The 25,991-nt window shown below is 38.8% G+C and overlaps 1 protein-coding gene across 2 annotated transcripts; it reads right to left on the reverse strand.

Annotated features, from left to right (window-relative positions):
- Window positions 1-4,233: 4,233 nt before the first annotated feature.
- Window positions 4,234-24,021, reverse strand: COLEC11 (collectin subfamily member 11). Of its 2 annotated transcripts, none has more exons than XM_081943369.1 (7): window positions 23,886-24,021; window positions 19,659-19,808; window positions 13,488-13,559; window positions 11,815-11,886; window positions 9,298-9,351; window positions 8,202-8,297; window positions 4,234-8,033 (listed from the first exon to the last, which is right to left on the reverse strand). In XM_081943369.1, exons 2-7 carry the CDS (start codon window positions 19,786-19,788, stop codon window positions 7,642-7,644), a joined length of 816 nt encoding a protein of 271 aa, XP_081799495.1. In that variant the 5' UTR covers window positions 19,789-19,808; window positions 23,886-24,021; the 3' UTR covers window positions 4,234-7,641. The 2 variants fall into 2 exon arrangements, with proteins under 2 accessions (XP_081799495.1, XP_081799494.1); XM_081943368.1 differs by having other exon boundaries at window positions 4,234-8,051.
- Between the last annotated feature and the right edge of the window lie 1,970 nt (window positions 24,022-25,991).

The raw sequence follows: 25,991 nt of genomic DNA on the forward strand, positions 1-25,991 counted from the left end.
AACTTAATTTAGGAATTGCAGAGGTTTGTAGAGATATTTTCATATATTTGTTTCTTTGTGTTCTTGTCCTTGGATTTGCCCCATCAATAGTGTGGCAGCCTAGATGAGAATGAGATGAGAGCTCTGGGTCAGGGTAAAATGCTGATGTCTGGAGTATGATGAAAAGAAGAAATTGGCTCTGAAATGATCAAGGGAATTAGAAAGTTTTAGTTTGTCTACAAATTCTGTCCTTGCAATTAGCTGTATTGAAACAGTGAAAGGCAGAGAGAAATATGATGCTAAGTGACTTGGTGAAAAAATAGCTATTTAGAAGAAGTCCCACTAATCAGATCACCTACAAACATCAGAACCAGATTGGTCTGACACCTTAACTTCCACTTTATGCTGGTTTGTTCCATAGCAAAAGAATAACACATGGTTTAAGCATCTTACTGAGTTTTCTGTTTGTGAGTTTGATGGGTTCAGTCTGATCCAGCTCTTTTTTAAAATACTTAATAAAACTTCAAAATAGATTGCAGTGCAGGGTTGGGATGTCTGTAGTCCACAGAGCTTCAAGTGTTCTTACCTGGAAACATGTTTTGATGGCAAACATTTTGGCACAAGTCATTACCTACCAGCTACTTTGTGAGCAGGAAAGTATTCAGTATTTTAAAATAGCTAGCATGTTCTAAATATAGTAATCAGTAAAAAAAATACACCACTTATCCCAATTTTAATAATGCTTATCATATTTTCTTTGTATCGGAAGATTTTGAGGAAAATACTTTCTAAATACTAAAGTTCTGTTAATAGTCTCTATTCTAAAAAACAGTAAGGGAAATCCATGTATTTATTTTGCAGTTGTAAAAGAACTGTACTAAAGTAAAATGACAAAGTTATGCTAGTTTTCAGTTCAATTTTTTAAAATAAGTTAAAAAATTCTCTGACATCTTTTTTTCAAATAAGATAATGTTTAATGCATAACATAACAGAGAATAACAAAACAACATTTGGAAGGGCCTTTGAGGTTTTTCTAGTCCAATCCCCTGTTCAAGTCGGAGACCCTATATCGGTGATGATGAACCTATGGCACGCGTGCCACAGGTGGCACTCAGAGCCATTTCTTATGGTATGCAAGGCATTGCCCTGTCAGCTCCAGCACGCATGCATGGGCTAGCCAGCTGATTTCGATCTTCATTTTTGGCCTTTTTTCGCCCTCCTGAAGCCTCTGGAGGGAGAAAAACGGCCCTACGGGCAACTCAGAATCTGTTCCCAAACTTCCGGTTTATGCATTTCGCCTTTTTCGCCCTCTGGAGGCTTCAGGAGGCTTCCCTGAAGTCTCTAGAGGGCGAAAAATGGCCCAAAACGCAAACCGGATGTCGGAAAAACGGGTCATTTCCAGTCTCCAATGGGTCTCCGAGGGGCATGGGGGGGGCATTTTTCCCCTCCCCAGGCTCCTAGAAAGCCTCTGGAGCCTGTGGAGGGTGAAAAATGGACCTACTGGGCCCACCGGAATTCGGAAAACGGCTCCTTTCCAGCCTCTGGGGGTGCAGGCGAGTTGTTTTCGCCCTCCCTGGACTCTAAGAAAGCTGTGCGTGGGGCAGCGTGTGTGCGTGTGTCATGCGTGCATGCAAAGGGCATATGGCGCAGGGGGACATTAAGTTATGGGGTGAGGCATCCGAGCACACACGATAGCGCGCACAGTTGTTCTTTTGGTACCCGAGGCGGAAAAGGTTTGCTATCACTGCCCCATACCATTGCAGACAAATGGCTAATCTAAAAAATCTCTAGTGATGGAGCACCCACCAATTTTGGAGGAAGCTGTTCTCCTGGTTAATTTTTCATTGTCAGGAAATTTCTCCTGAGTTCTAGTTCTAGGTTGGTTCTCCCCTTGATTAGTTTCTTCCACTGCTTTTTATCTTGCCTTCAGGTGCTTTGGAGAATTGGTTTGACCCCTTCTTGACCCCTCACTCCTAATCCTACACCTGTTCTTCATATGTTTAGTCCACTAATTATTTTTATTGCTCTTCTCTGCACTGTTTCTAGAGTCTCAACATCTTTTTATACCATGGTGACCAAAACTGGATGCAGTATTCCAAGTGTGGCCTTACGCCATATAAAGTAGAATTAACATTTCACGTGATCTTGATTCTATTCCTCTCTTAATGTACTCCAGGACTTGGTTGGCTTTTTTGTTGGTTGCAGCACTCCGCTGGCTCATATTTAAATGATTGGCCATTAGGACTCCTAGATCCCTCTCACAGTTACTGCCATTGAGCCTGGTATCACTTATTCTGTACCTGTACATTTGGTTTTTCTTGCCTAAGTGTTTTGTTTCCGCCATTGAATTTCATGTTAGATAGGGCTTAGTGAGCCTGTCTTCAATGAGCCTATCTTCTGGGTTGTAAGTATTCCTTTCTTATGTACCTATACATTAGAGATGGTAATAGCCAGCAGTTATCCAATCAGAATTCTCATGAAGTGGCAAAAAGTTCCTTGACACATTTCAAAGCATTTAACTCACCGCTACTTGTGATAAACCCAAACTTCTTGGTTTTCACATCCAAGGGCACTAGAGGGCAGTGTGGCAACATAAATGATTATATTGCACATTGCTCAACTTGGGTGGCATGCACTGATTTCCACATTCGGGGCTGATTCAAGCTGGAGAGGTGTTAGCGGCAGATCCTCCAGATAGCTGAGAAAAATAGTGCAATATGAAGTGAGGAGAATTGCACACAAGGGGATCTAATGCTGATGTATCAGAGAAGTATGGTTAGCTGCCAATTCCTGAGTCATACTAAAACACCTTTCAGAAATATTAGAATCAGCTGAGCACTTATTGAAAACCTGATAAACAGTAACAGAGTTGGAAGGGACTTTGGAAGTCATCTAGTCCAATCCCTGCTCATGCAGAGACCTGTACTAGGGATTCGAACCACTGAACTTGCCGACCTGTCTGATCGAGTGTTTTAGCCACTGAGCTACCTAGTAGGTTATGCTATTTCTTTTCCAGGCCCAGAATCAGAGGTGGGTTGCTCCCGGTTCAGCCGAACCGGTAGTGGAATTCAGGCCTGGGCCGCAAAACCGTCAGTGACCCACGCCTGCCACGCCTCCAAACCGGTTCCCTCACCACCGCTGGGCTGCCACCATTTTGGTTTTTAGTGACTGCACATGCACACTTCACTGTAAATTGTTCTGCGCATGCGCGAAAAACAATTTACATTGAACAGAGCACGCACGAAGGGGTTGCAAACAAGTAGTAAAACTGGCAGCAACCCACCCCTGCCCAGAATCATTCTGATTTAGACAATGGAAAAGTCCATTTCTTTCAAACCAAACTTTATTATCTTAACCACTATTTCTCCAGTGCTGGGGATCAGCTGATTTGTGAGTTTGGTAACTGGCAATTAAAAGCTTCTATTTTCTCTACCATCCAGACCAAACATCTGATTCGCATGTTTGGAAAAGTATCAATAAAGAGAGATAACTTGGTTTTTCACTTGTGAGGATTTTCCTAGACATATAAGTCGTAGGACTTGAGACCTGTCACCTTTGAAAGCAGTGGCTCTCCTCTCTTAAACAGGTATCAGCTTTCTGGGAAAGGGGATGCTGATAAAAGCAGCAGCATCCCCTTCTGATTATTGTCTCATGTTCAAAACAATCAAAATTCAACATTACAATGCAAACTATCTTCAGACAGCTGGGTTATATAACTGCATCCAGAGAACATATATATGTGAGAGTAATGCAGTTCCCAAGTGGATCTGGACTGTCGAGTCTTTCCTTGCACTTTGGAACCTCTCAGCCCTTTCACTACCCACCACTGTAGACTTAAAAGTTGTGCAGTGTTTTGTGATCACAACCTAGACTATGCCTTTTCATGCAACAGTATTGGAATTCTTGCAATTAATGGGATTTCAGGTCTCCACAGATTCATTCTGAATTCCTGTGGATCCAAAAGGATAATTAGAAAATTACAACAACTTACAAGTTCTTATCCTAGCATTGCATTTAAAAGATTGGATTTGCTGCCAAACTGTAATGTTTAATATAAGCAAAAGGGGAATTGTTACATGGAAAGTATAATATACATATGAAAATAGAACCATTTGTCATAGAAGAAAAAGTCAAATTTTGTGATACTAAATAAGTTACCAGATAAATTCTCTTTAAAATGTATTACTGGTACACTATCAGATTTTAGCAGAAAGATAAATGGGAGCAAAAGAAAAACACACAACAAAATAAGATAAAACTTTTTATTCTCTTATACATAAGATAATTATTTTGAAAGCAAACATACAAGAAACAAAGTTATTGTTGTGTGTTCATGTGCTAGGTTTTTTTAGAAATATATGTTCACTCTTAGAACCATTGATTGTAAGGATTTGAAAGTTTCTTAATTATCATTTACAGGAACCTCTTGCCAGTTTGTCTATATTATGTTAAATATACAAATATTATATTTTAGCCATTTAAATTTTATTTTTTGAGATCAGTATCCCACTGTTTTTTAAAAAAATGTTTTGGTCCTTTATATCTTTCTTCTCAAGATGGTGTACATCGGTGGGCCATAAAGCATTTCAGATTCTGTTCCAAAAAGTAGCTTGGAGCACATGGAAATACCAATTGAGCATCTTGTTTGCAATTCTTTAAAGAAATTACATTTTTCTTGGATCTTGTCGCCTGGAACTGTCATATGATCCAGGGAAAAATATACTCCTTTAATTATGTTCACATTCCCAGAAGCTCTTTTATGGAAATGAATTTGAAGCACTAAATAGCACTAGTACATAAAACTTCACTTTTCACAATTACTTTGTGAGATAAGTTGAGAACTAAAGATCTACCCATTCATCAAATCTGCTTTGTGGGTCTCCCAAGTCCTTATCTAACATCTGTACTACTAGCCTATAACAGCACACTGAAACAGTCTCTGAGGACTCATTGGTATAGTGGTGGAGGAAAGCAAGGAAGAGGTGTGCTAACTGAAAATGTTTTGTTTATCTAATGTACCCAGCTGATTCAGTGACTTATTTAGAAATGCCATAACAATGTAGGTTAATGTAGATAAGTTTAATATAGATAATAAAGTAAACCTAAACCAGAACTATAATCAATCACAGCAAATATTCAAATTGAACAGCTTTATTAATTATGTTTATTAAATAAGCATATGCAGTTTGTTAGCCATACACAGGTCTAAAAAATCATTAACTGACTTGTTTCCTTGTGCTGCTGTGAAATTATAAGCAACTGATACTGTTTGTGGTAAGGAAGCTGTAGGGTTCTAGATTCCCCAAAAATCAAGCAGAGGCAATTAATCAATTTTAAGTTTTGTTTGCATGCTGGAGTTAATTTTGTAGCTCGTTTATATTAATAAACATATCCCAGTTTACTTCCAACACTAGCAACCTTGGGAAGTCAATTAAATTAATATCCGTTTCTTACAGCTGGGATTTGTCTCAGACTTCATATGGATTTATTTGTGCTGATGAAATAAGAACATGCTAAATTTAAATTTAATTTCAGTCATTTCATGTGCACCTCCTCAATTGTAACCCAGGTAGAAGCACATTACGTTCAGTTGAATGTGCATCTGTCATGGGATTAAAAACTCAGTCATCCTAATTACAGATACTGAACTTCACAAGAGTTAATTTACAGTTGTAACTAATCTTAGTCTCAGGTGGAGTAATGGTTAACATTAGATAAATTAATTCAGATTTTTGTTGTTTAATACCAGAATGGGTGATACTCAGCTTCTCCTTTTCTACAGTGGCAAGAATAAAAGCAAACCATTTAAAATGTTATATTATCAGATCTAGGATACAAAAATTATAACTACTATTGTACTATATATAACCTATAGATTTAAAAAAAAAACATTAAATTCTTGCTGCCATCTGCTGCTCATTAGACTTCGCAGCCCAGGTCTCGTCATCATAAAACCACATGGATATCAGAGATCTGCTTAAATTCATTTCTTTAACCCCAACCATATATATATAGATATAAGCATGCCAGCTACCCTAAATCAAGAAAATAGTTTATTCTTTCTATAATCTTGTTTCTTTTAATTTCCTATTGTCAAGTTATACGTTATTAAATGCTACTTGGACTGTTCACTTAAATTAATTCAGCCCAGGAAATGTACAGTTGCAAATATTTTAAATGTTAAATATTAAACATACTAGAGAATATGAAGAACTAGTGTACTGAATTTCAGAAATTACTATTCTCCAGAAGATGCATTTATGAAACCACATCAACATGACTTCTTGTTTAAAGAGTAAGTTTTTTGTGTAAAAAAGGAAATCATAGAACATATTATTTAAATATCCTAAATGAATTGTATACCTTTTATTTATCTCAAAAGTGAAGAAATTGAGGTTTTTGGCTCAACATATAGGTTTCTGGACGAGAACTAAGTTTAAGCCCAGTGATTTCAAACAGCTAAGCATTGCCTGAATATGGGCCATATTTATTTCAGGAATGCAAATTGTGTCATCACTGCTCTTTCCATCTAAGGGGAATTGATATTTGAAATACCTAGATTATATTTACAGCTGTACAATTCTAATATATTTCTAAACATCTTATATCCCATCACACTAGGAGCAATTAGGGTTAGGGTTAGTTTACAAACTAACATCTTTTATTGCTTTTCCTGATATTTACATTTTACTACCAATGTTCAATAAATTCTCAATGCTGCATTTTGAAGTTTTTTTTATGTTCCTGTGTGCCAACTTCTATCCAGATCACAGTCTTTTCACAGCAGCGGTAATCAGCTGGGAAGCACTTTGGCAAAGTCCTATTGAAAATAATAAAAATCTTCTTTTCAAAAATTAGTAGATTTCTGAGTAGCTTTGCTATTGTAAAACAGTTTATTACTCTTCTTGTTAGACACTTCTTTGTATATTGCACAGGAATGAACCTACCTAGTCAGCCACATATCTTCAGCTATGCAAGATATATTTCGCACTTTTACCTGTTGCATGGACAGCTAAACAATGTGATTCCCTGCGTGTGTATATACTGATACACACACACAAATATAATTTTTTGAGGCAAAGTCACTGAACATACTTTGGATTCATGTTTTCTGCAGGTAAAATGACAAAAGAGGAGTTACTTCTAAGTCTCTTGAAAAAATGAGTTTCCCTAGGATCAAAACACCATAAATGGTTTTATTAATAACAAACAAATCCTAATGCCAAGTAAGAGTAAAGTACATATGAGAAATAATACCTTCCTTCTCCATAATGGGTAACTAAAAATAGCCATATCTAATAAATAAAGTTTATTTCCTACATTACTTTCTCTTACCTGTACCCCACTATACTCACAACTATAGAGGGAAAGGTCCATACTCAAGACCTGCACAAAAGAAAGAGAAATTTTAACAAAACTTTTTAATTATGTATGTGTTGATGTAGGGATTCCTTGAAACAAATGTGAATAAAAGATGGATGAGGATAAAACTATCTTGGGATAGTTTTACACACTGGTAGAAAGGATCTCATAAACAAGAAACCAACTTCCATATAAAATCAATCCAGAAATTGGAGTACTGATTACAATAGTTGGACTGCCCAAATTATTCACCCTCCCCCAAAGAAATGCATAGAGAGAGCCTGGCAGGGGGAAACTTTATTAAACATTTTCTTTGTCAAATTCACATACAAAATTCATTGTAATGTGACATGCCACATCATTCCAGCCCCCAGAGGTGATCATTTCTACACAGTCCTCCTCATCATAAGCATTATTTGGTTCACCACTGCTCCATTTGTTGAAGGTCTGCATAGGGGATCGGTCAGAGTAGACAAAGCTGCCTTCTTTCTCAAGGTCATTAATGCCAATGAAAACTCGGCTGAGGCCAGCTTGATTGATGTAAGAAGCAATGAGATTATTGGTGGCTTCATCCTTGGGCATGCTCAGTGTCCCTCCTCTTCCTTGGCAGTAGAGTTGGGCGTCCACATACCGCTTCTGTTCTTTCACCAGCAGGTATGTCTTATTATCTGTCTCACGCACACCAGCAACAGCTGCGGGGGAGGGCAGTGCTGAAAAGTGACCACTTGCATTTCTATAAACTTACTTAATGCATTCCATATAAGACAGACACAGCTGACCAACTAAAAAGCAAGCCAGGTTCTTTGGAAAGCAATTCCTTATATTTAGGAGGGGGAATATGTTTCCATAAACATTCCTACCTTTTTTTATGAACTTCAGCTCTGTTGTCAGCAGGGTCACTTGATTATCCATTTTACCAATGGCTGTTCGTAGCTGACCACATTCACAAGGAATACCTAAAAAGTATAAGAGCAGTCTAAAGGCCTACTTAATGGAACATTTTTTCCATGAAGCCCAACCCAATTTTGACAAATAAACCAGATATATGTGCATTACTATAATACTCTTCCTTCTGTGTTCACCAACAATCAGTCCTGAAAGTCATATAAATTCATATTCTGATTGTTCTACTCTGGCTTCAAGTGCTCATCTTCTCTACACAGGTTCCTCATGGAGAAGACCCACAGGAATAATAACTTTTTTTCTGAACAGAGAATTCTGTTAAGTGTGTTTAAGCAGGGCTTTTCTCTTCTGATGCAACATGACCGCATTAAAGCTAGGTCGTTCTCACTAAGATTCATTCCTGTAATTTCCTGCATAATAGGAATCTATGGTGAAAACAAGAAACTATTTCAAGTGTACAGGTAGTCCTTGATTTACAACAGTTCATTTAGTGACATTCAAAGTTACAACAGCACTGATAAAAGTGACTTATGATTTTTCACACAACCGTTGCAGCATCCCCATGGTCATGTGATCAAAATTCAGATGCTTGGCAACTGATTCTTATTTATGATGGTTGTAGTGTCCCAATGTCATGTAATCATCTTTTGTGACTTTCTGATAAGCAAAGTCAATGGGGAAGCCAGATTCACTTAACAACTGTGTTACTAACTTAAGAACTGCAGTGATTAACAACTGTGTTACTAAAGAACTGCAGTGATTCACAACAACTGTGGCAAGAAAGGTCGTAACATGGGGCAAAACTCACTTAACAGATGTCTTACTTAGCAACATAAATCTTGGGCTCAGTTGTGCTTGTAGCTCGAGGATTACCTGTATCAGTGAACATGGGAGGAGGACTTGCACATGTGTAGAAATTACACAGTCCTAACATGCCCTGTCATACTTTCTTATGCCTATTTATAAGACACTAACATTGTTCACTTAATTTCAGAATTATTAAATTGCAAAACGGGCCTTGAGAGATAGTCAGCCAGTTCTGATATAATTTACCTGGATCTCCATTAGGACCAGGTGGACCTATATCTCCATTATCTCCTTTTTGTCCTAAAAAAAAAGATAATTCAGCTTCTTAGCAAATGAGATTTTATCTAGTATCAATACATTATCAATCTTGGATATTAGATAACTGGGAAAGTAATGCCTAATGAAATCAAATGTAATTTCCACATAAATGTGTTTGAAAATAAAAATAAACAAAACGTAATTTCATTGAATTAAATTGTCCATTTCTTGAAGAAAATAGATTCCTGCAACTAGGGAATAAAATGTAAGATGCTTCACGATTTTTAGTGTGTCCCTAGCATTGATAATATTAATGGTTAATGAGTATTTAATAATACTGTTTATCTAATCTTTAAACCTATTTCTGTGGTTTTGGCAGGTATCCTTTCAAAATGCTTTTGGCAGTGGCATATATGATGCAAGCATACTAGAACTACTGGATAACACACAGAGACAGACAGACAGAGATACAGATACAGATAAATAATTTTTGGAAGAATATGAATAGATATATAATATTGCAACCTGGAACTCTCCCAAGTGCAGTGAGAATTCAAATCAAATATCATTGGCAATTCAGCAGGTCTCTGGAGATGTTGTCCTGATTTCCTTCATCCTACCCAACTACACAGTTCATGAGGATATACCTCTTCAAACATCTTTCTACATACTGGAGGAAATGGAAAATGGGGGCTCTTCATCTCCTCCTGGATTAAAAAGTGAATAATATCTGGTAGAGGCTACTGAGAAAGCCAGGCTCCCTCCAGCATATTTTGGCAGATGGGAGTTCCAATACCTTTACCCTATCATATTTTCTGCCAATGTGTGAGTGTCCGAGTGATAAGTGTTCTTAAAAGTGCTAATCCCATCTACCTTTCACACTGGCTGACAAGAAAAAGTAAGGGAAATAAATGACTGTCTGGGCTGTTCTCAACATTGTATTAATGTGTGAGAATACAAGGGTATGTCTGGAGAAGCAATCAATATCACCCATGCATTATCTCATATATTTCCCTAGCTATACCAGAATTGTAAGAATGATTGAGAGCAACCAACCAATGGAGCAGCTTGCCTTCAGAAGTTGTGGGTGCTTCATCACTGGAAGCTTTCAAAAAAAGACTGGACTGCCATCTGTCAGAAATGGTTTTACAGTCTGCTTGGGCAGGGGATTGGACTAGATGACCTACAAGGTCCCTTCCAATTCTGTTAATCAGTAAAAGCTGGAAGCCAAGTCCTTCTTTGGTCCATCTTATTACAGAGCTCAAATGCTGGATAAACCACAAGTGGAGTGAAGCTGGGAGGACTCCAGTAAGTTATTATCTATACTGGATGCAGAATAAGGTACCTTGTGGGCTTAACTAAAATGTTGAAGTATGATAACATGTGAACTGGAACTGCTCATGTGATGATCCATCATAAAAATAAGTCTTGAAGGATATGACAATAAGCCTTAATCAACATATTACATTTTTCCTGATACTAATTTAAAATATACTGGTTAGCAGGGTTAATAAATCAGTTGCTGTATTTTTCAGATTATAAGACGCATCTTTTTCCCTCAAAAAAAAAGACTGAAAATCTGGGTGTGTCTTATACACTCAATACAACATTTTTTGCCTCCTGAAACCCCGCCCCTTTCACCAAAATGGCCGTGCATAGCCTTTAGGAGGCTTCCAGAGTGCTCCTGGGGGCTGAGGAGGGCAGAAATGAGCAAAAAGGGACTGTTTTTTTGCTCAATTTTATCCCCCAGGAGCACACTACAAGCCTCCTAAAGGCTATCCATGCCCTTTGGGGGGGGGGGCATTTTTGGGAGGTCTGCAGAGTGCAAAAACTTTTTTTTTTAATTTGCCTCTTCAAAATCTTGCTGTGTCTTATACTCTGGTGCATCTTATACTCCGAAAAATACAGTAATTAGGAAGAAATAATATCTATAATTTTCTCTGACCTATATCAACAAACTCAAATTCATATGTTTATCTTGTTTCAAATTCATACATTTATTTTTATTTCTAAGCCTACACCTGGTGTGTGTGTCCAAAAGAGGCATTATGTCTTATTTTCGGGGGATATCTTCACTGTCTCATCTCATGGTGGCGGCACCAATAGTCTCGCCGAGTAGGAGCCCGTGTGGCCACTGCCAGCCCACGTCTTCTGGAGCTGCTTGCCACTGCTTGCATCCAGCATCCCTGGCCTCTATTTCACTATCAGTGGCCTTCAGAAAAGGCCTCTGCAGCCGAGAAATGAGCTCAGACGTTGCCTCTGACAGTGAAACAGAAGTCAGGGGCCTCTGACAGTGAAATGGAGGTCGGGCACAATGCGCACAAGTGGCGGCTAGAAAAAGTGGGCCGGCAAGGCGTGTCAGGTGTCAGGGTGTGTGAGGTCTGGCTGCAACTGTCAAGAAGGCAAGTGAGTGCCCATCCCCACCCTAGCTTGATTTCACACACATAGTGAAAATTAAACTTAATATATTTTTCAAAGCTTAATACAGAACGAAGAAAAATATACCTTTTGAGCCTATGGGACCAACTTTTCCATGTCGCCCCATGCTACCTTTCGGCCCTTTTTCTCCCACTTCTCCTATAATATAAAAAAAAAATCAAAGAAAAATTAAAAGGACTTCTGTTTTTATGAACTTCTAACATTGTATCTATCTATATTATAGCATGTCTTAATTAAAACAATCTACAGTAGTTAAACCTGAAAATAGCAGAATGTGCAAGAGCAAAGAGGGGACAGAAAGGAAAGGAAGAATTTGTGTTGAAAGAATTACTTCCAGTTATGGTCCACAGGGAGAGTGCATCATATTTGCTTGCAGTATACATGCTAAAGAGAAAAAGTTAACACAAGAATGATAATTCAAAGAAGAAAATGCTGCAGAGCTGAATGTTTATAAACACAAAAAGCTCCAGATAAAATGAATCCATCTTTATTATTGGCTTGTGTCATTTTCTCAGAGCTTAAAGCTTCAGAGACAACAAATCAGAATTGCAAACAATGCTGCTTTTGGAAAATTTTACTTGAGAGATGTTTCTTCCAATCTTTTCTATCCTTCCAATCTGATTAAGCTGGATGGGCATATTTCGGATCCCACTGCCTAAAGAATGCTGGCTGGGCCCAGAAGATATGCCTTTTTTGCAATAGCACCTACGCTATGGAACATTCTCTCTCTGGAGATAAGGCTAAATATGGAATTGCAGTTTATCAAACACAAAAAACAAAGAACTTTTCCTGATGATAGTGTGATTCCTAACTCTTTAAATCTTTCAAGTAGTAATTTTTCCTCTTCTCCAGAAACAATTATTATTTGGGCCAGGATCTGGCATCTTTCACAACAATGAGGTTGCTGTTGCAATTAGGGTGAGGTCTGCTAAGCAACTCTGGGTCATTTTGGGCTGCTGTTAGCTTATCCACTCCCTATCCGCCCCCCACCCCCCCAATTGCTGGTTACACTTTCCTAATTCAGGGCACCAAAAGAGGAGGATTAGATCTAAATCTAAATCCATACATCCCTTCGGCCGATTCACTCACACAGAGAGGGACTCCTCCGGGTGCCGTCCACTAGGCTGTGCCAGCGGGCGACGCCTAGGGGAAGGGCCTTCTCTGTGATTGGCCCGACCCTCTGGAATGACCTTCCCCCCGACATTAGAATGACTATGGATCTCCGCTCCTTCCGTCAGAAACTTTAAACCCACCTATTCCAGCTAGCCGGCTTGGCCTAATTCCATCTTCCCACCACAGTTTTATTTCTAAATTTTTTAGGGTCTGTTTTTAATGTTTTTAATTTTTATAAATTCGTACAGGGGTTGTTTAATTTGATTTTTAGCTATGTATATGATTGTTTGTATGTTTTTAAAAATTCCTGTACACCGCCCCGAGTCCCCCCGGGGAGAGGGGGCGGTCTAGAAATTTAATAAATTATTATTAATTATTAAATATTTCAATATTTTGTATTTTCCATTACAAACTCAATATCAACACAATATAACAATAATTCTCAAATAAAACATTCCACATGGATGCTAGTTTTAAAAAATCAAAAACTTAAGATTGAGTTTAATTAGCTACAAACCTATATATGCAACTGTGACAGTAAGAAAATATACACAAAAAGTATATTCTCCGTTTATTATTAAACAATATTAATCCAATGCTTAACCCATTTTTAAAATAAGATTTACCTTTTTCCCCTGGAGGTCCAACTCGTCCAGGACGGCCTGGAGCACCTTTTCCCCCTTTTTCTCCATTTTCCCCTATTATGTAATAAAACATAAGGTAAAGCCAAACAAATTATTCAAAATTCAGTGGTATTCTGTTCATAATTCAATTTTTGTAATGAAAATGACAGCATCATTCATATTGTTTGTCCTGTCTCTGTATGTAGTCTCATTGCTTCAGCATCTCTATCAATGTTTCAATGGTGGGTTCCGGATCCCGTTGCAACTGGTACGGTTGCAACAGGGCCTGGCGTCCTCCACATGAACGTGTGCAGTGCATGCACAAATGCCCACAGCACGCGCATTCATCTTACCATCCAGCGATGCCTCCGAGATGCTTCAGCTGCTCAGTGGAGCATTGTGCAGGCACTGTACGCACCATGCGCGTGTGCAGAAGCGCCAAAGGGTTTAAAGATAGGTAAAGAGCGTGGGCGGGCGGATGGGCCGTCTGGAGCACTTGCCCGGAACAGTACGCCGTGCTCTGGGCAGGCTCCAGTACACCTGGAGGCGTACCGCCTGCAACCCACCACTGCAATGTTTACATTTAGAAGTTTTTTTTTTAAAAAAAGAGAGGAAAACATAAAAAATAGGTGTTTTGCTACAGAACTTCCATCTTTATAGGCAATGGGAACAAACAGATTTCAAAAAGCAAGTTTAAGAGAAAGTTATATACAAATTTCAATTAATAGAAGGGGGAAGTAGTTTGGCTTTTAGTTTGGTTCTGAAGAAACTAGATGGCAAGAAGAAATCAAAGTCCTCTGTCCCTCTTTCCTGCTACCTTATGATAGTTTTTTTGCATGAAGGATGCAATTATATTAACACTGTTAATCCCTTTCGGGAGAGGGGGCGGTCTAGAAATCTAAATAAAAGTAAAGTAAAAAGTAAACACTGTTGAACTTTAGGGTGAAGAACTCATTCATCCTTATTTCAGACAATGACCTTGGCTAGATCCTGATTATTTGTTAAGTGACCTAACTATTGATTGTACTCCATACCCAGAACATTCATTATATTTTCTCCTCTAAGGACTAGATTAGATTTAGTTAGCGTATCTGAAGATACTTTAAGGACCATTACTGAACTAGTAGCTATTATTTTGTTTCAGATAATAAGCCACTCTTTCCAAACATATTTTTTTCAGGGGTAAACTGCTTAATCAGTGGTGGGCTGCTGCATGGTCATGTGGGTTTGGGCAAACCCTTAGCTTTGATCTCTGGCTGGGCCTGCACACCTGCCCTTGTGCTAAGCTATCCGTATATAACTAACTTTCTGGCTCGTTCCCTCCACCCTCGTTGCCCAGCTGAGTTTCGCACCACCCCTGCTTTACTCACTGGAGCTGCCTGAATTGATTACCTGCTTCTCTGAAGCTCTATTTCACTCCCAAAGGAGTATGCGTGAGCGAAGCTAGCGGACGCTCACTCACAACCAGCAAACCGCTTTTGAACGTAAGTGCAGCCCACCTCTGGGTAAGCAACATCATTACTATATGATCACAGGATGACCATCAGGCATATCACTCATCTAGGCTACTCTACTGCAATTAGAGTAGTAGCAGCTGTTTATTACTGATCAGATCCTCTGCATTTACTCAGTGCCTGTTCTGTTATTTTTTTTCTTTTAAAAACGTTGAGATATCAGGTTCCTTGACCTATAATACAGTAAAGAACAAGTTAAGGAGTATAACATCGCACAACAAAACTGCGAAGGTCCTTGAAATACCTTCAGATATACGAATTAAATCTAATCTCCTTAAGAGTGACAATATAAGGAATGTACTGGGTATGGAGTGCAGTAGTCAAGGTCACTTTTAGCAAGAAACAGAGTCTACCCAAGGTTATTGTCTGAAGTAAGGATGAATTATCCTTTAGCGAAAAGTTCAACACTGTTAATGTGAGTGCCTCCTTCACCTTACTGAGGGTAGCTGGCAGCAATAGCAAGTGTAGAAGTCTAGCTAAAAATAAGGAGGGAGCAGTAGGGTGCAGCTGCTCTCTTTCCCATCGCTACACATTTATTGCCAGAACAGCAGTATCTATCATGCTATCTAGATTTTGATAATAGCATCTCAGACATATAATCATTTCAGATGATGTGGCTCCTTGGTTCAACTTCTTAGTCCTCTCAGAAACTACTCCTAACACCTCTCAGAGGAAATAAGATTGTTTTGCAGTACTAAGACTCAGATTGCATAGAAGTCAAGGACACATTGGATTTTAGCCAACAGATGAAAGACTCTATATATCTCATTAGTGTACATCTAAGCCAGGGAGACATCTCCCTCCTGACAGTTTAGCTCAGACACTGATGACTTTTTAGAGATTTTACATTAGCTGCAGTCTTCATAAGTTGGCCATTTTGTGCTTCACTGCATTTCTTCATCAATCTCCTTCACCATTATAACTGCAGCTTTTAATAAGAGAGACTATGCTGAAGCGTGAACAAATTTGGGGTTGTTTTTCCTTCGGGCTTTCATTTTTTTAGTTTTATATCTTAGTGTTCCTGTTTCCTTGATAAAAGAGCAATTATTGCTAGAACTCAAGAATCATGCATAATTCTTAGCCCTGGTGTGGCAGATTTTATCAGACTGTTGTTGTTTTTGCAAAACACTGCCAATTGTTCAGGCAGACTGAGCAAAGCAGTGGTTTTTCTAACCATAAAGTTTCAACTTTGCAGATTGATAGGGAAACAAAGGTACACTACTTCCTGTGTGATTTCCAAATAAGGAGTCAAGATGTAAAGATTGGACCAATAAGAAATAGCATATTTTAATATGGGGTAAATACCCATTATCAAGCAAACACACACACACAAAACCCCATTTAATAGAATAGAATACAATACAATAGAATAGAATAACAGAGTTGGAAGGGACCTTGGAGGTCTTCTAGTCCAACCCTCTGCTCAGTCAGGAAACCCTACATCACTTCAGACAAATGGTTATCCAACATCTTCGTAAAAACTTCCAGTGTTGGAGCATTCACAACTTCTGAAGGCAAGCTGTTCCACTGATTAATTGTTCTAACTGTCAGGAAATTTCTCCTCAGTTCTAAGTTGCTTCTCTCCTTAATTAGTTTCCACCCATTTCTTTTTGTTCTACACTCAGGTGCCTTGGAGAATAGTTTGACTCCCTCTTCTTTGTGGCAACCCCTGAGATATTGGAACACTGCTATCATGTCTCCCCCAGTCCTTCTTTTCATTAAACTAGACATACCCAGTTCCTGCAACCATTCTTCATATGTTTTAGTCTCCAGTGCCCCAATCTTTGTTGCTGTTTTATTATTATTATTATTAAAATATTATTGTCCATTTCTTCTTCTTCTGTAAGGAGTCACATTCTTTGACATTGAGAAAGATCAAGACATTAGGGGTGTGTGGAAATCAGTGCTTTTCACTGAGGAAGAGGCATTCCAAAAAGGCAAGGAAGCAATCTGGGAAGGTGTCCAAGGGACAGGCTACTGGAGCAGGTGAGAAGCACCTGTGCTCCTTCCTCCTCCTCCAATCAGTTCAGGATGTACGGTTATTGTAACCTTCCAATATCTGTATGAGAAAGTTTAGGAAACTAAATTCTAACTTTGTTTGCAAATCATATCATTGCTTTCTCTATTTTCCCACAAAACTATCAGTCATACTATACAACTTCCTCAGCCTTAATTCTTCATGTTTAAAGGTTTTTTTTCTTCTCCATAATTGCTCAGCCCCTGAAGAAGTATTGTGGGACAAATACCCAGATTATTTTTAAAATGTATTATGTCTCCTTTTTTAGTAACTCAAGTTGTAGAACATACCCAATACTTCTTCCTTCTTTTTTTCCCAACAACCCTGTGAGGTGGCTTGAGCTGAGAGAGAGTGACTGCCCCAAGTCACCCAGTCGGCTTTCATGCCTAAAGCAGGACTAGAATTTATAATCTCCTGTTTCTAGGCCAGCACCTTCACTATTAGACCAACTGGTACTTGAGCAGAACATCTTTATAAGAAAGGAAATGAGAATGCGTTATCAGCAAAAAAGATTGTATATTACAGATCTATAATGATTTAATATAGAAATGTACATGAAATAGAAAATATATTGTGTTTAACACTTAGAACAAAAGAATCATCCACAAATTGTTCTATTAGAATGTTTCAAGTTGGCTGTGTTCTACAGATAAAGACTTGAAACACCTTGGGCAGAATATTTTTGGTCTCCTGGATTAGTTGAATTGGAGACCATGGTAGACATAATTACTACATAATACAATTTGTAAAAATCTAATATAGAGGATACGTTTAAAAACTTAAAAAATAAGTACAGTATCCATAGGAAACACAGCACTTTTCTTACTCAATTAAATATTTAAATCAGAAGCAAGCATTCCATCCCCCTTCTCAAGCATTGAACAAGCAGAGGTCATTTCAGTTACTTTAAATAAACTCTAGGTCAATCAGGGTTTTTTTTCATGAGTTCAAAAAATTTGCTGGTACTTTTTAATTGCATGAATAATTCTAAAATAACAAAAATACAAGAAACAGGCATGGCCATTTTGACTTGGAATGTTTTGGATATGTATTATAATTACTGCTTGGATTCAATTCAAGGGTACATTTTGGAGACAGGGAGCTATTTTTAGCAAAACTGACCCAACTATGATTCCATCTTTTAGGATGAATTCATGAAGATGACTTTGAAGCACTACGAGGCACTACAGTGTTTTAAACAAAGTTTTAGTGTGGCAGAAAATTGTATTGTTTTCAGAAAATTAATTTATTTCATCTGATTCATTGAGCAAATAAAGTAATAGAGAAGTACAATGGAGAATAACCTCACCCAAAAATTAACAAGAATACAAAGAGTACATCCTGACATCAACAAAAGAAAATATGAATCACACACACACCCCTCAAATCTACATTAATGCAATACTGTGAAAAGAAAAATTAACAAGAGGCTGCTAACACCAACTTGGGGCAACTGTTGTAGCTGTCATTCAGCTATATTTATATTAATAAGAAAGCTGATGTTTTTTGGAGAGTTTGTATGCCATACATGACAGTTTACTCTAAGACCTTTGGTAAAAATAACAAAAACAAAAAGTTTTATTCCCAAAGGGTTTCTACTTCAGAATTGACCATTAAATGTATGAGGGTTTCATGTCGTCCTTCATTTTTATTTTGTATCATAAGGCCTCCCAACTTCATTGCAATTAAATTAGCATTTGCTTACACTGGTGACGATTCTTATTTTCACAACAAAAGAGCTCAGCCCTGTTGATGACTATATATTAAATCATCGATCTAGCTACTAAGATAATCCATATAAGTTAGTGATATTTTTCAGAGTGGGCAATTCCAAACACAGAATATAGTTAAAGTAGAGAACTCAAGAGTAAATCACTAATAATTAAGCAAACCATTTCTAAAATATCCACTTTATCTAACCTTGCCCTTCTGAAACATGATAATAAATGATCAAGTCACAGAATGGGTCAAGAATGGCAACAAACCAGTTAATATTTATAAAATAAGGACATAAGAAAAAAGTGAAATAAGGCCTGTTACTGTCCTCTAAATTCTTCATTCTGTTTATGCAAATTAGACCCATTCTCTAATAAAATATTTATTAGTTTTTTTTGTTGGTGTGCAGGTATCAGTATGTTCTAAGAAAATGAAATTTTATAAATGAGGAACTAAAAGTAGAAAAGCAGAAAATGTCTCCAGGGCCAGTATCCAAGAAAATTAGAAAGATATACAGTATAATAAATAAGAGTTGTGTGGTTGTTTATTGGGAATTCTGTGGAAGGATTGTTTATGACCATCCAAAGCCCTTTATGGTTATTTATCTAAGCGGCAGCTCAAATGAGCCTTTCATTATAGGCCAGGGGTGTCCAAAGTTGGGAACTTTAAGACTTGTGGACTTCAACTCCCAGAATTCCCCAGCCAGGCTGGCTGGGGAATTCTGGGAGTTGAAGTCCACAAGTCTTAAAGTTCCCAACTTTGGACACCCCTGTTATAGACCAATTGCCCCAGACTAGGAAAAGCTTAAGAGAAAAGTTGGCCTATTTCACTAAGAGAATGCAAGCCTGCTAATAATTACTAGAATGCCATCAGAAGAAATGAAGAAAGAATATCTGACCTATTTATGGGAAGAGATACGCATATTACCTTTGAGGCCTGGAACCAGAATCTGAACAGAGCAGGATTCCTCTGCAATATGCTGAGCATATCCAGATCTTGGCAGAGACAGGAATGCAAGGCTAATTACAGAGACAAAGAAAACCAGATCACTCTTCATAATGAGCTTGTCCCTTACTCCTAAAGGGAGGAAAAATGAATAAACCATTAACAGGGATTCTAAATACTTCAGACAGTCCTAATATGTTTACTATCTCCTAAGGACATAATAATCTTTACAGCATATTAAAAGATATATTTAATATATGAAAGCTTGCTAAGTTGCAAAATCTGTTGCTATTTTTAGTAATATGTTTTATTGGGAAGGGACAGATTTCAGCAGAGTGAGATTCTTTGCAACACACATATATTTTCCCCTAGATCTCATAATCCACATTTAAAACCACAGAAAAGAGTTTGGCTTGGTATACCATATGTAGGAAGTTATCACCCAGCCCTCTCCCAGAAAAATGAAATATCCTAGGAAATATTGAAAAGGCAGAATATTTCCCTGAATGTGAAAAAGGAAGAAACATGTTTTAAAGGCAGAGTCAGTGGCGTAGCGTGGGTTGTCAGCACCCGGGGCAAGTAATTTGCGCCCCCTAACCCGAGGGCGGCCCGACTGCAGCTGCCCCTGGGTCGGCATCAGTCAAGTGAGGCTCTCCATGCTGGCCTCCTGCCTTCCTCCCGAGGAGGAGCTCGACAGGGCAGCGGGAAAAGGCTCGACTGAAGGGAAGCAGGTGCCGCGGGGGTGGGAGGCGCACCGGGGGCTTCGGGAAGGCGCCGGCTCCCCGGGGCGCTCCAGGCGGAGCAGGAGGACGTGGTGGCGTTGCAGCAGCGGGCAGACGGAGCGCAGCGCCGCTCTCCTTCGGCTCCCGCGGGGGCGGCGCGGTGGGTCTTGCCGGCTCCGCTGGGAGGTAGGCGGTGCGCAGGAGGGGCCTGGGCAGGCTGGGGAGCTTAGTTCGCGGGCCAAGCCGGGCGCGGAAAGAGGCGGCCAAAGTCCGGCAAAGGGCGGCGCGGGGCAAGTCTGGGCGCCCCCCCAGATGTTGCGCCCGGTGCGGCCGGCCCCCCCTGCACCCCCCACGCTACGCCACTGGGCAGAGTAGCTCCCTGCAACTTCCTGCCCATCTCCCTTTGTCAATACACCATTAAGATGCCCAAACCAGTTCCTTTACATAATAAAGAGTTCTCCCCTTCAGCTCAGCTCCCCTTCAGGCCTTCACCCACTCACCACATGGCATCTGAGAACTCAACCAAACCTGGATTCAAAACACAGCCTAAAGAGTTGCCCCTGCATGGCCCCATGTGAGTCTAACATCCAATCAAAATACACGGTCAAGATCAAAGGCCAGAGAGGGTATAAAACCAGGGACTTTCAGCATCTCAGCCATTCCTTCTGTTCTTCTCCACCCAACATTGAAGCATGTGATCACCTTTTCTGTTCAGGACTCAAGCCATGTGGTCCTGTCCACCATTAAACCATCTTTCCAAGCAGTCTCCATGTCTCCAGTGTCTTTTTCCCCACTTGGAGCCGAACCCAGAAGGACATTTCTTTCAACACATACTTGTTCAAAATCCCCAGAAAAAAACGGAATGGTCCTTCATACATACTCACAAAAAAAAAAAAAAAATGAAAAAAAACCCCTAATTTAGTGCATTATGAGATTGATCTACATTAAGGTTCCCTGGGGAAGTCATGAACACATTTCCACTCTGCTGAAAAAAAAATCAATTGAAGGGAAAACAAAAATCTTTGGGAAAAATCCCAAGGCCAAATGATATGATGGGAAAATGCATAAAATTGCTTTTTCCTGCAATTTCTTGTTTTTGAATGAAGCAAAAGCACCTGTGTCTAGAGTTGTGCAAGAAAAAATGGCAACACATACGGTATCTCAGTTTTCAGTTATTTCTACCAATCTTGATCAGTTCACATAGCATTCCACAATGATAGGAACATTGTACGCATTGGGGGGAAAGGCAAGAACTCTTTCTGTCCTCTGTCCTCTAATTGTATAACACACTTGTAATTTTGTGATATTACTGAACTATCTTCTAGGAATCGAGCATCAAGAGATTTGTTTGAGATTTTCAAGGATGGCATATAAAACTTGTAGGCAATACAATTTCTTCTCAGTAAAACTCTGAATGATGTAATACCTATATTCTGGCACTGCTAAACTAGTATCAAAGCTAAAATTTCCTCTATTACTGATCTTAATTTCTGCTCAAATATTTTATGTATGGGTAAGGGTATAAATATATGATACGATATGATATAAATATATCATTCCAATAATAACTTGATTTGTACAATATGCTGAGGTACAAACTAACCACATTTTAGTCTAGCTATCGGTAGTACATTAGCTGAACCTTGTAATTAATGTATCATTGCGTGCATATCAATGGATTTATGATTGCCTTCCTTGCAAATCAAGAAAACAATGTTAAATAAGGACCAGCATGGATTAAGTTGTTGTGAATCATACTATATGGATTCATCAAGCTCACTTTTATGATGCAAGAACCCAACAGCCTTTGATATTAAAAACAAAATAAACCAGCATGGGGTAGGTGACAAGATAAGAAGCGACTTCTTTTTGAATATTTTTTTTTTAATTAGCTACTACTTAATCTCTTCATTCTTTTCTCAGGTTAGTGACTTTTATCAATTGAAATAGACTTTCAGAGAAGCTTGCCCTTTCCTGACATCAGCCTTTCATATATATTGAATCAGCCATCATAGTCTATGCAACATATCTGGAGGGTTGTGAAAATACATGGTTGTGCCTATCAAAACTGACCTGTTCAGCAAGTCTTCAGCACAAACAGATGTTTGTAGAAATACTTTCATATAATCAAGAAATCAGAATCTACCTGTGTTTTGGACAGTGTCTTGAAATGTTTAATGTTATTTTGCTTTAATACATTTATGTATTTAAGAATAATTTTAATAAAAAAATATGTAGGAGGATGGAAGAAAGAGGGCATGGGAAGAAACAAAGAATTATATTTTCTCTAACTCCTCCCCATACTATTTGTTCTTTTGTAGACTGAAAAAAGTTCTGGAGGTGGGAAATATATAATTCATTGTGCAAATGTGTTTGCCTTAGAGGGAAAACAGGCAATTTTCAATGCCCACAGAAACAGTTGCAATATTCTAAATTCATCCTTTCTGTGACCGTCTGTTTTCTTATTCTTTTCTTCATCTCCATAACATTTCCCTACTTTGCCTGCCCATCTATTTGCATTTTTCATCATTTTCAAAATTCTTTCACCTTCTATTTTTGTTTTTTAGATGTAGCCTTCCTGTTTTGTTCCTTTTCCTGAAATAGATTTATTTAGAAATAGCACTTCATTTTAGCTAGCTGTACCAAAACATTGGTCCATATTTTTTCCAAAGCAGGAGAATCTATTCCCAAAATTGGTTAGCAATAGTAATATAGTACAATAAACTTGCTTGTGAGAACACACAGATATCTCACATTCAATCCTGAGTGATCATAAAGTACAGTCAGAAACTTGAGGTCAGAGTTCAAAGTTAGAGACTTTAAATTATAGCCAAGTTGGAAGTGATAATTTTATGGTTTGCCTACTTGAAGAGCACTGGTTTAGGGAAGGATGCTCCAGATCTCTAGCAGCTACTTGAGAGGAAAAATTAAATTTGGACTACTATATTCCATATTCTTCAACCAACACTTTATAGTCCATATTCTATACTCCTTAACAATGTGGAGACACATTAAGGAGAAGAACCAGAGCTGAACTTTTCAATTCCAGATATTGTACAAGTTGCGAAGATTATGCTTTGTGCTTTTGTAGCATTTTATCTATCTCTTAAATAGTTCCTCAAAACAAAACAAAACCCCAACCTTCCTGCTTTCCTTATTCTTTCTGCTACACACGTCTGTACCAAGAAACAACTCATTTATAATAGCACGGCGTAACATAAAAAATATATTCCTATGCAATCCTGAACACTATATAAATTAATTTCAGATGTTTAACAACTTTTTAAATGTAAAGACATGAGCCAGTCTGTAGGTCTATGACATTAGATGACCTACATTGCAACAATTCCAGACTGATCCCAACTCAGCCCTGATCTGAAAGGCAGTAGTCTCCTCTTTATCCAGCTTCCATAAAAAAAAATGTTTCACAGCCTACTTTCTTTTAAACCAGGGTTTTGGCTGGCACAACCATCTTAGCATCACCTACCTTAGATTTGCTGAGAGAAGAGGCACTCCAGCTGAGCTGCTGACTGAAAGGGCACTGCACCGCAGATGGACCTCATTGCTACTATTTACAAAAGTCTGATAGGTTTTAATTTGAAGCGGGCTCAACTCCTGCTCTTCAACCATTCAGCAAATCAGGCCCAACGTTTGCAAGCGTTATCTATAAACAGCTTCCTGTTTGAAACAGCTCAGCTGTCCAGCAGGACGCTAATTAGGAGCAAAATGTGTGGGAACGCAGCAACGACCCATGATATAAACGGCTGCTTTTGGCAGGGCGCATTTTTGGGAATGCAGGACACTTCTCTTTTCGCCTCTCTCGCCTTCCCATGAAAAGAAGCCCTTTGTTAACTCTTTCATGTCTAGTGTCAGATAAGCAGCCATGTGAATAGGATCCTAGTAAAGCAAAGGTCTTCCTTACTGCCTTGCTTGGGTTTTGAGCATGGATATTCAGAAGGACGGTAAGGATCCAGAGCTAAGACATGCCAGAAACATTAGTGTTACACGTAAGAGGGGCAAATTCTAGCTGGTGCAATTTTGGCTAGAGTCAAGAATATTTAGCTCATAGGAAAAATAACGTCATGGACAGAAAGATTCTGCACAGTTCCTTCTTTAATACATTAGATCATTATATGCAGATATTTTAAACCCAGTAACATACCTATTCTAAACTGGCACAGTCCTGGATACCAGGACCTCTCTCTGCAGGAAATGTGGATGATTTTATGGATTATTTCAGAAAAGCTCACTTAACAGCCTGTAGTACAAAGCCTCAGTAAAGTGCCCCTAGTCTGGCATAGACTACATTAGAAAACAGAAGAGCGGAATCCCCCCTTTTCCCCGCTCCAAAGCAACATCAGCCTGGGACAGAAATACACTTTCCTGATATTTTATGCTTCTCCATGGTAGGCAATCTGACGTTTCTGCATATTTTCTCGAACCCCTGCTGAACATTACTGAAAAATGATGTGCTTTCTTCCAATATTGAAACAGGAAAATTTCAACAACTATTACCTGTCCTAAAATAGGCTTAAAAGGTTTTTTTTTAATTGCCAACGCCCACTAAGAGCCCTCCAGAATTTTGCCCCAAACTCATACTCTAGCAACATCGTTGTTTCCCCTGTGGATCCTGCAAGCCCAACTGTTTATGGCAGGGGTGTCCAAACTTGGGAACTTTAAGACTTGTGGACTTCAACTTCCAGAATTCCCCAGCCAGCATGGCTGGCTGAGGAATTCTGGGAGTTGAAGTCCACAAGTCTTAAAGTTCCCAAGTTTGGACCCCCTGGTTTATGGGAACATCCACCAAAAGATTGCCGGTCTACCTTAATATTACATCAAACAAGTGTCTTCTAAACTTACTGAGATAAGGTGCAAAATTCCTCTCTAAAATTTAAAAAGATGTTTGAATTAAACATCTAAATTAGATATCCTTGTTCCTCCCTATCTTTTATCTTAAACCCACATGGCAAAACTCCCCTAATAGTTTATACAATTGTGTACAATGAATGGCATGCCACAGCAGACTTGTAGCACCAAGTTGACCCTGGCTGATTTTGAAAAAGCAGAGACAGACCAGGGTAGTATTTGATGGGAGGCCACTAGGGTATTTCAGAACTACAATCTACTCTTGAGAAATTGATGAAACATTATAAAAGAAAAGATTGGGAATTTTCTTCATGAAGAAAACTGATATTTGTGCCCATGCATTCGCCTGGACTTGCGTTCCGCTCAATCTTGGCATTTAATAATTTCACCTATCCCAGTACAGATTAAGACAGTCAATAGCTATTGTGTCAAGTTTCCAAACATGAACTTAGAAGTTCCATGTAGTTTTGTCGTTTCCCTTAATTGCAGGGGTGTCAAACTGGCGGCCCGCAAGTCGGATGCGCCACATGCAGGCCATGCCACACCCACCCCAGCTCCGCAAAGGCAAAAAAAGTCATGAAATGTCACGACATCGTAACGTGGCAAGTTTGACACCCGTGCCTTAAGGCATGTTTTTAAAAAAGTGTAAGTGGGGTTATTTTTTGTAAAGGGTATATAGTCTCAGAGCAAATGAATAGAGGCACAGCCACACCACAGGGTCGCCTTT

The sequence above is a fragment of the Natrix helvetica genome, assembly GCF_964273705.1.
Source record: "Natrix helvetica genome assembly, chromosome: 2".
In the NCBI taxonomy this organism is placed as follows: Eukaryota; Metazoa; Chordata; class Lepidosauria; order Squamata; family Natricidae; genus Natrix; species Natrix helvetica.

What these genes read in the sequence shown, in the direction of transcription:
- COLEC11 (XM_081943368.1), bottom strand. Translation starts at nt 19,788, where the DNA reads ATGAAGAGTGATCTGGTTTTCTTTGTCTCTGTAATTAGCCTTGCATTC. An exon ending in TGGACCTCCAGGGGAAAAAG is followed by an intron (nt 11,887 to 13,487) that starts GTAAATCTTATT and finishes TTTATATTATAG; the next exon opens with GAGAAGTGGGAGAAAAAGGG. An exon ending in GCTGAAGTTCATAAAAAAAG is followed by an intron (nt 8,052 to 8,201) that starts GTAGGAATGTTT and finishes GTCACTTTTCAG; the next exon opens with CACTGCCCTCCCCCGCAGCT.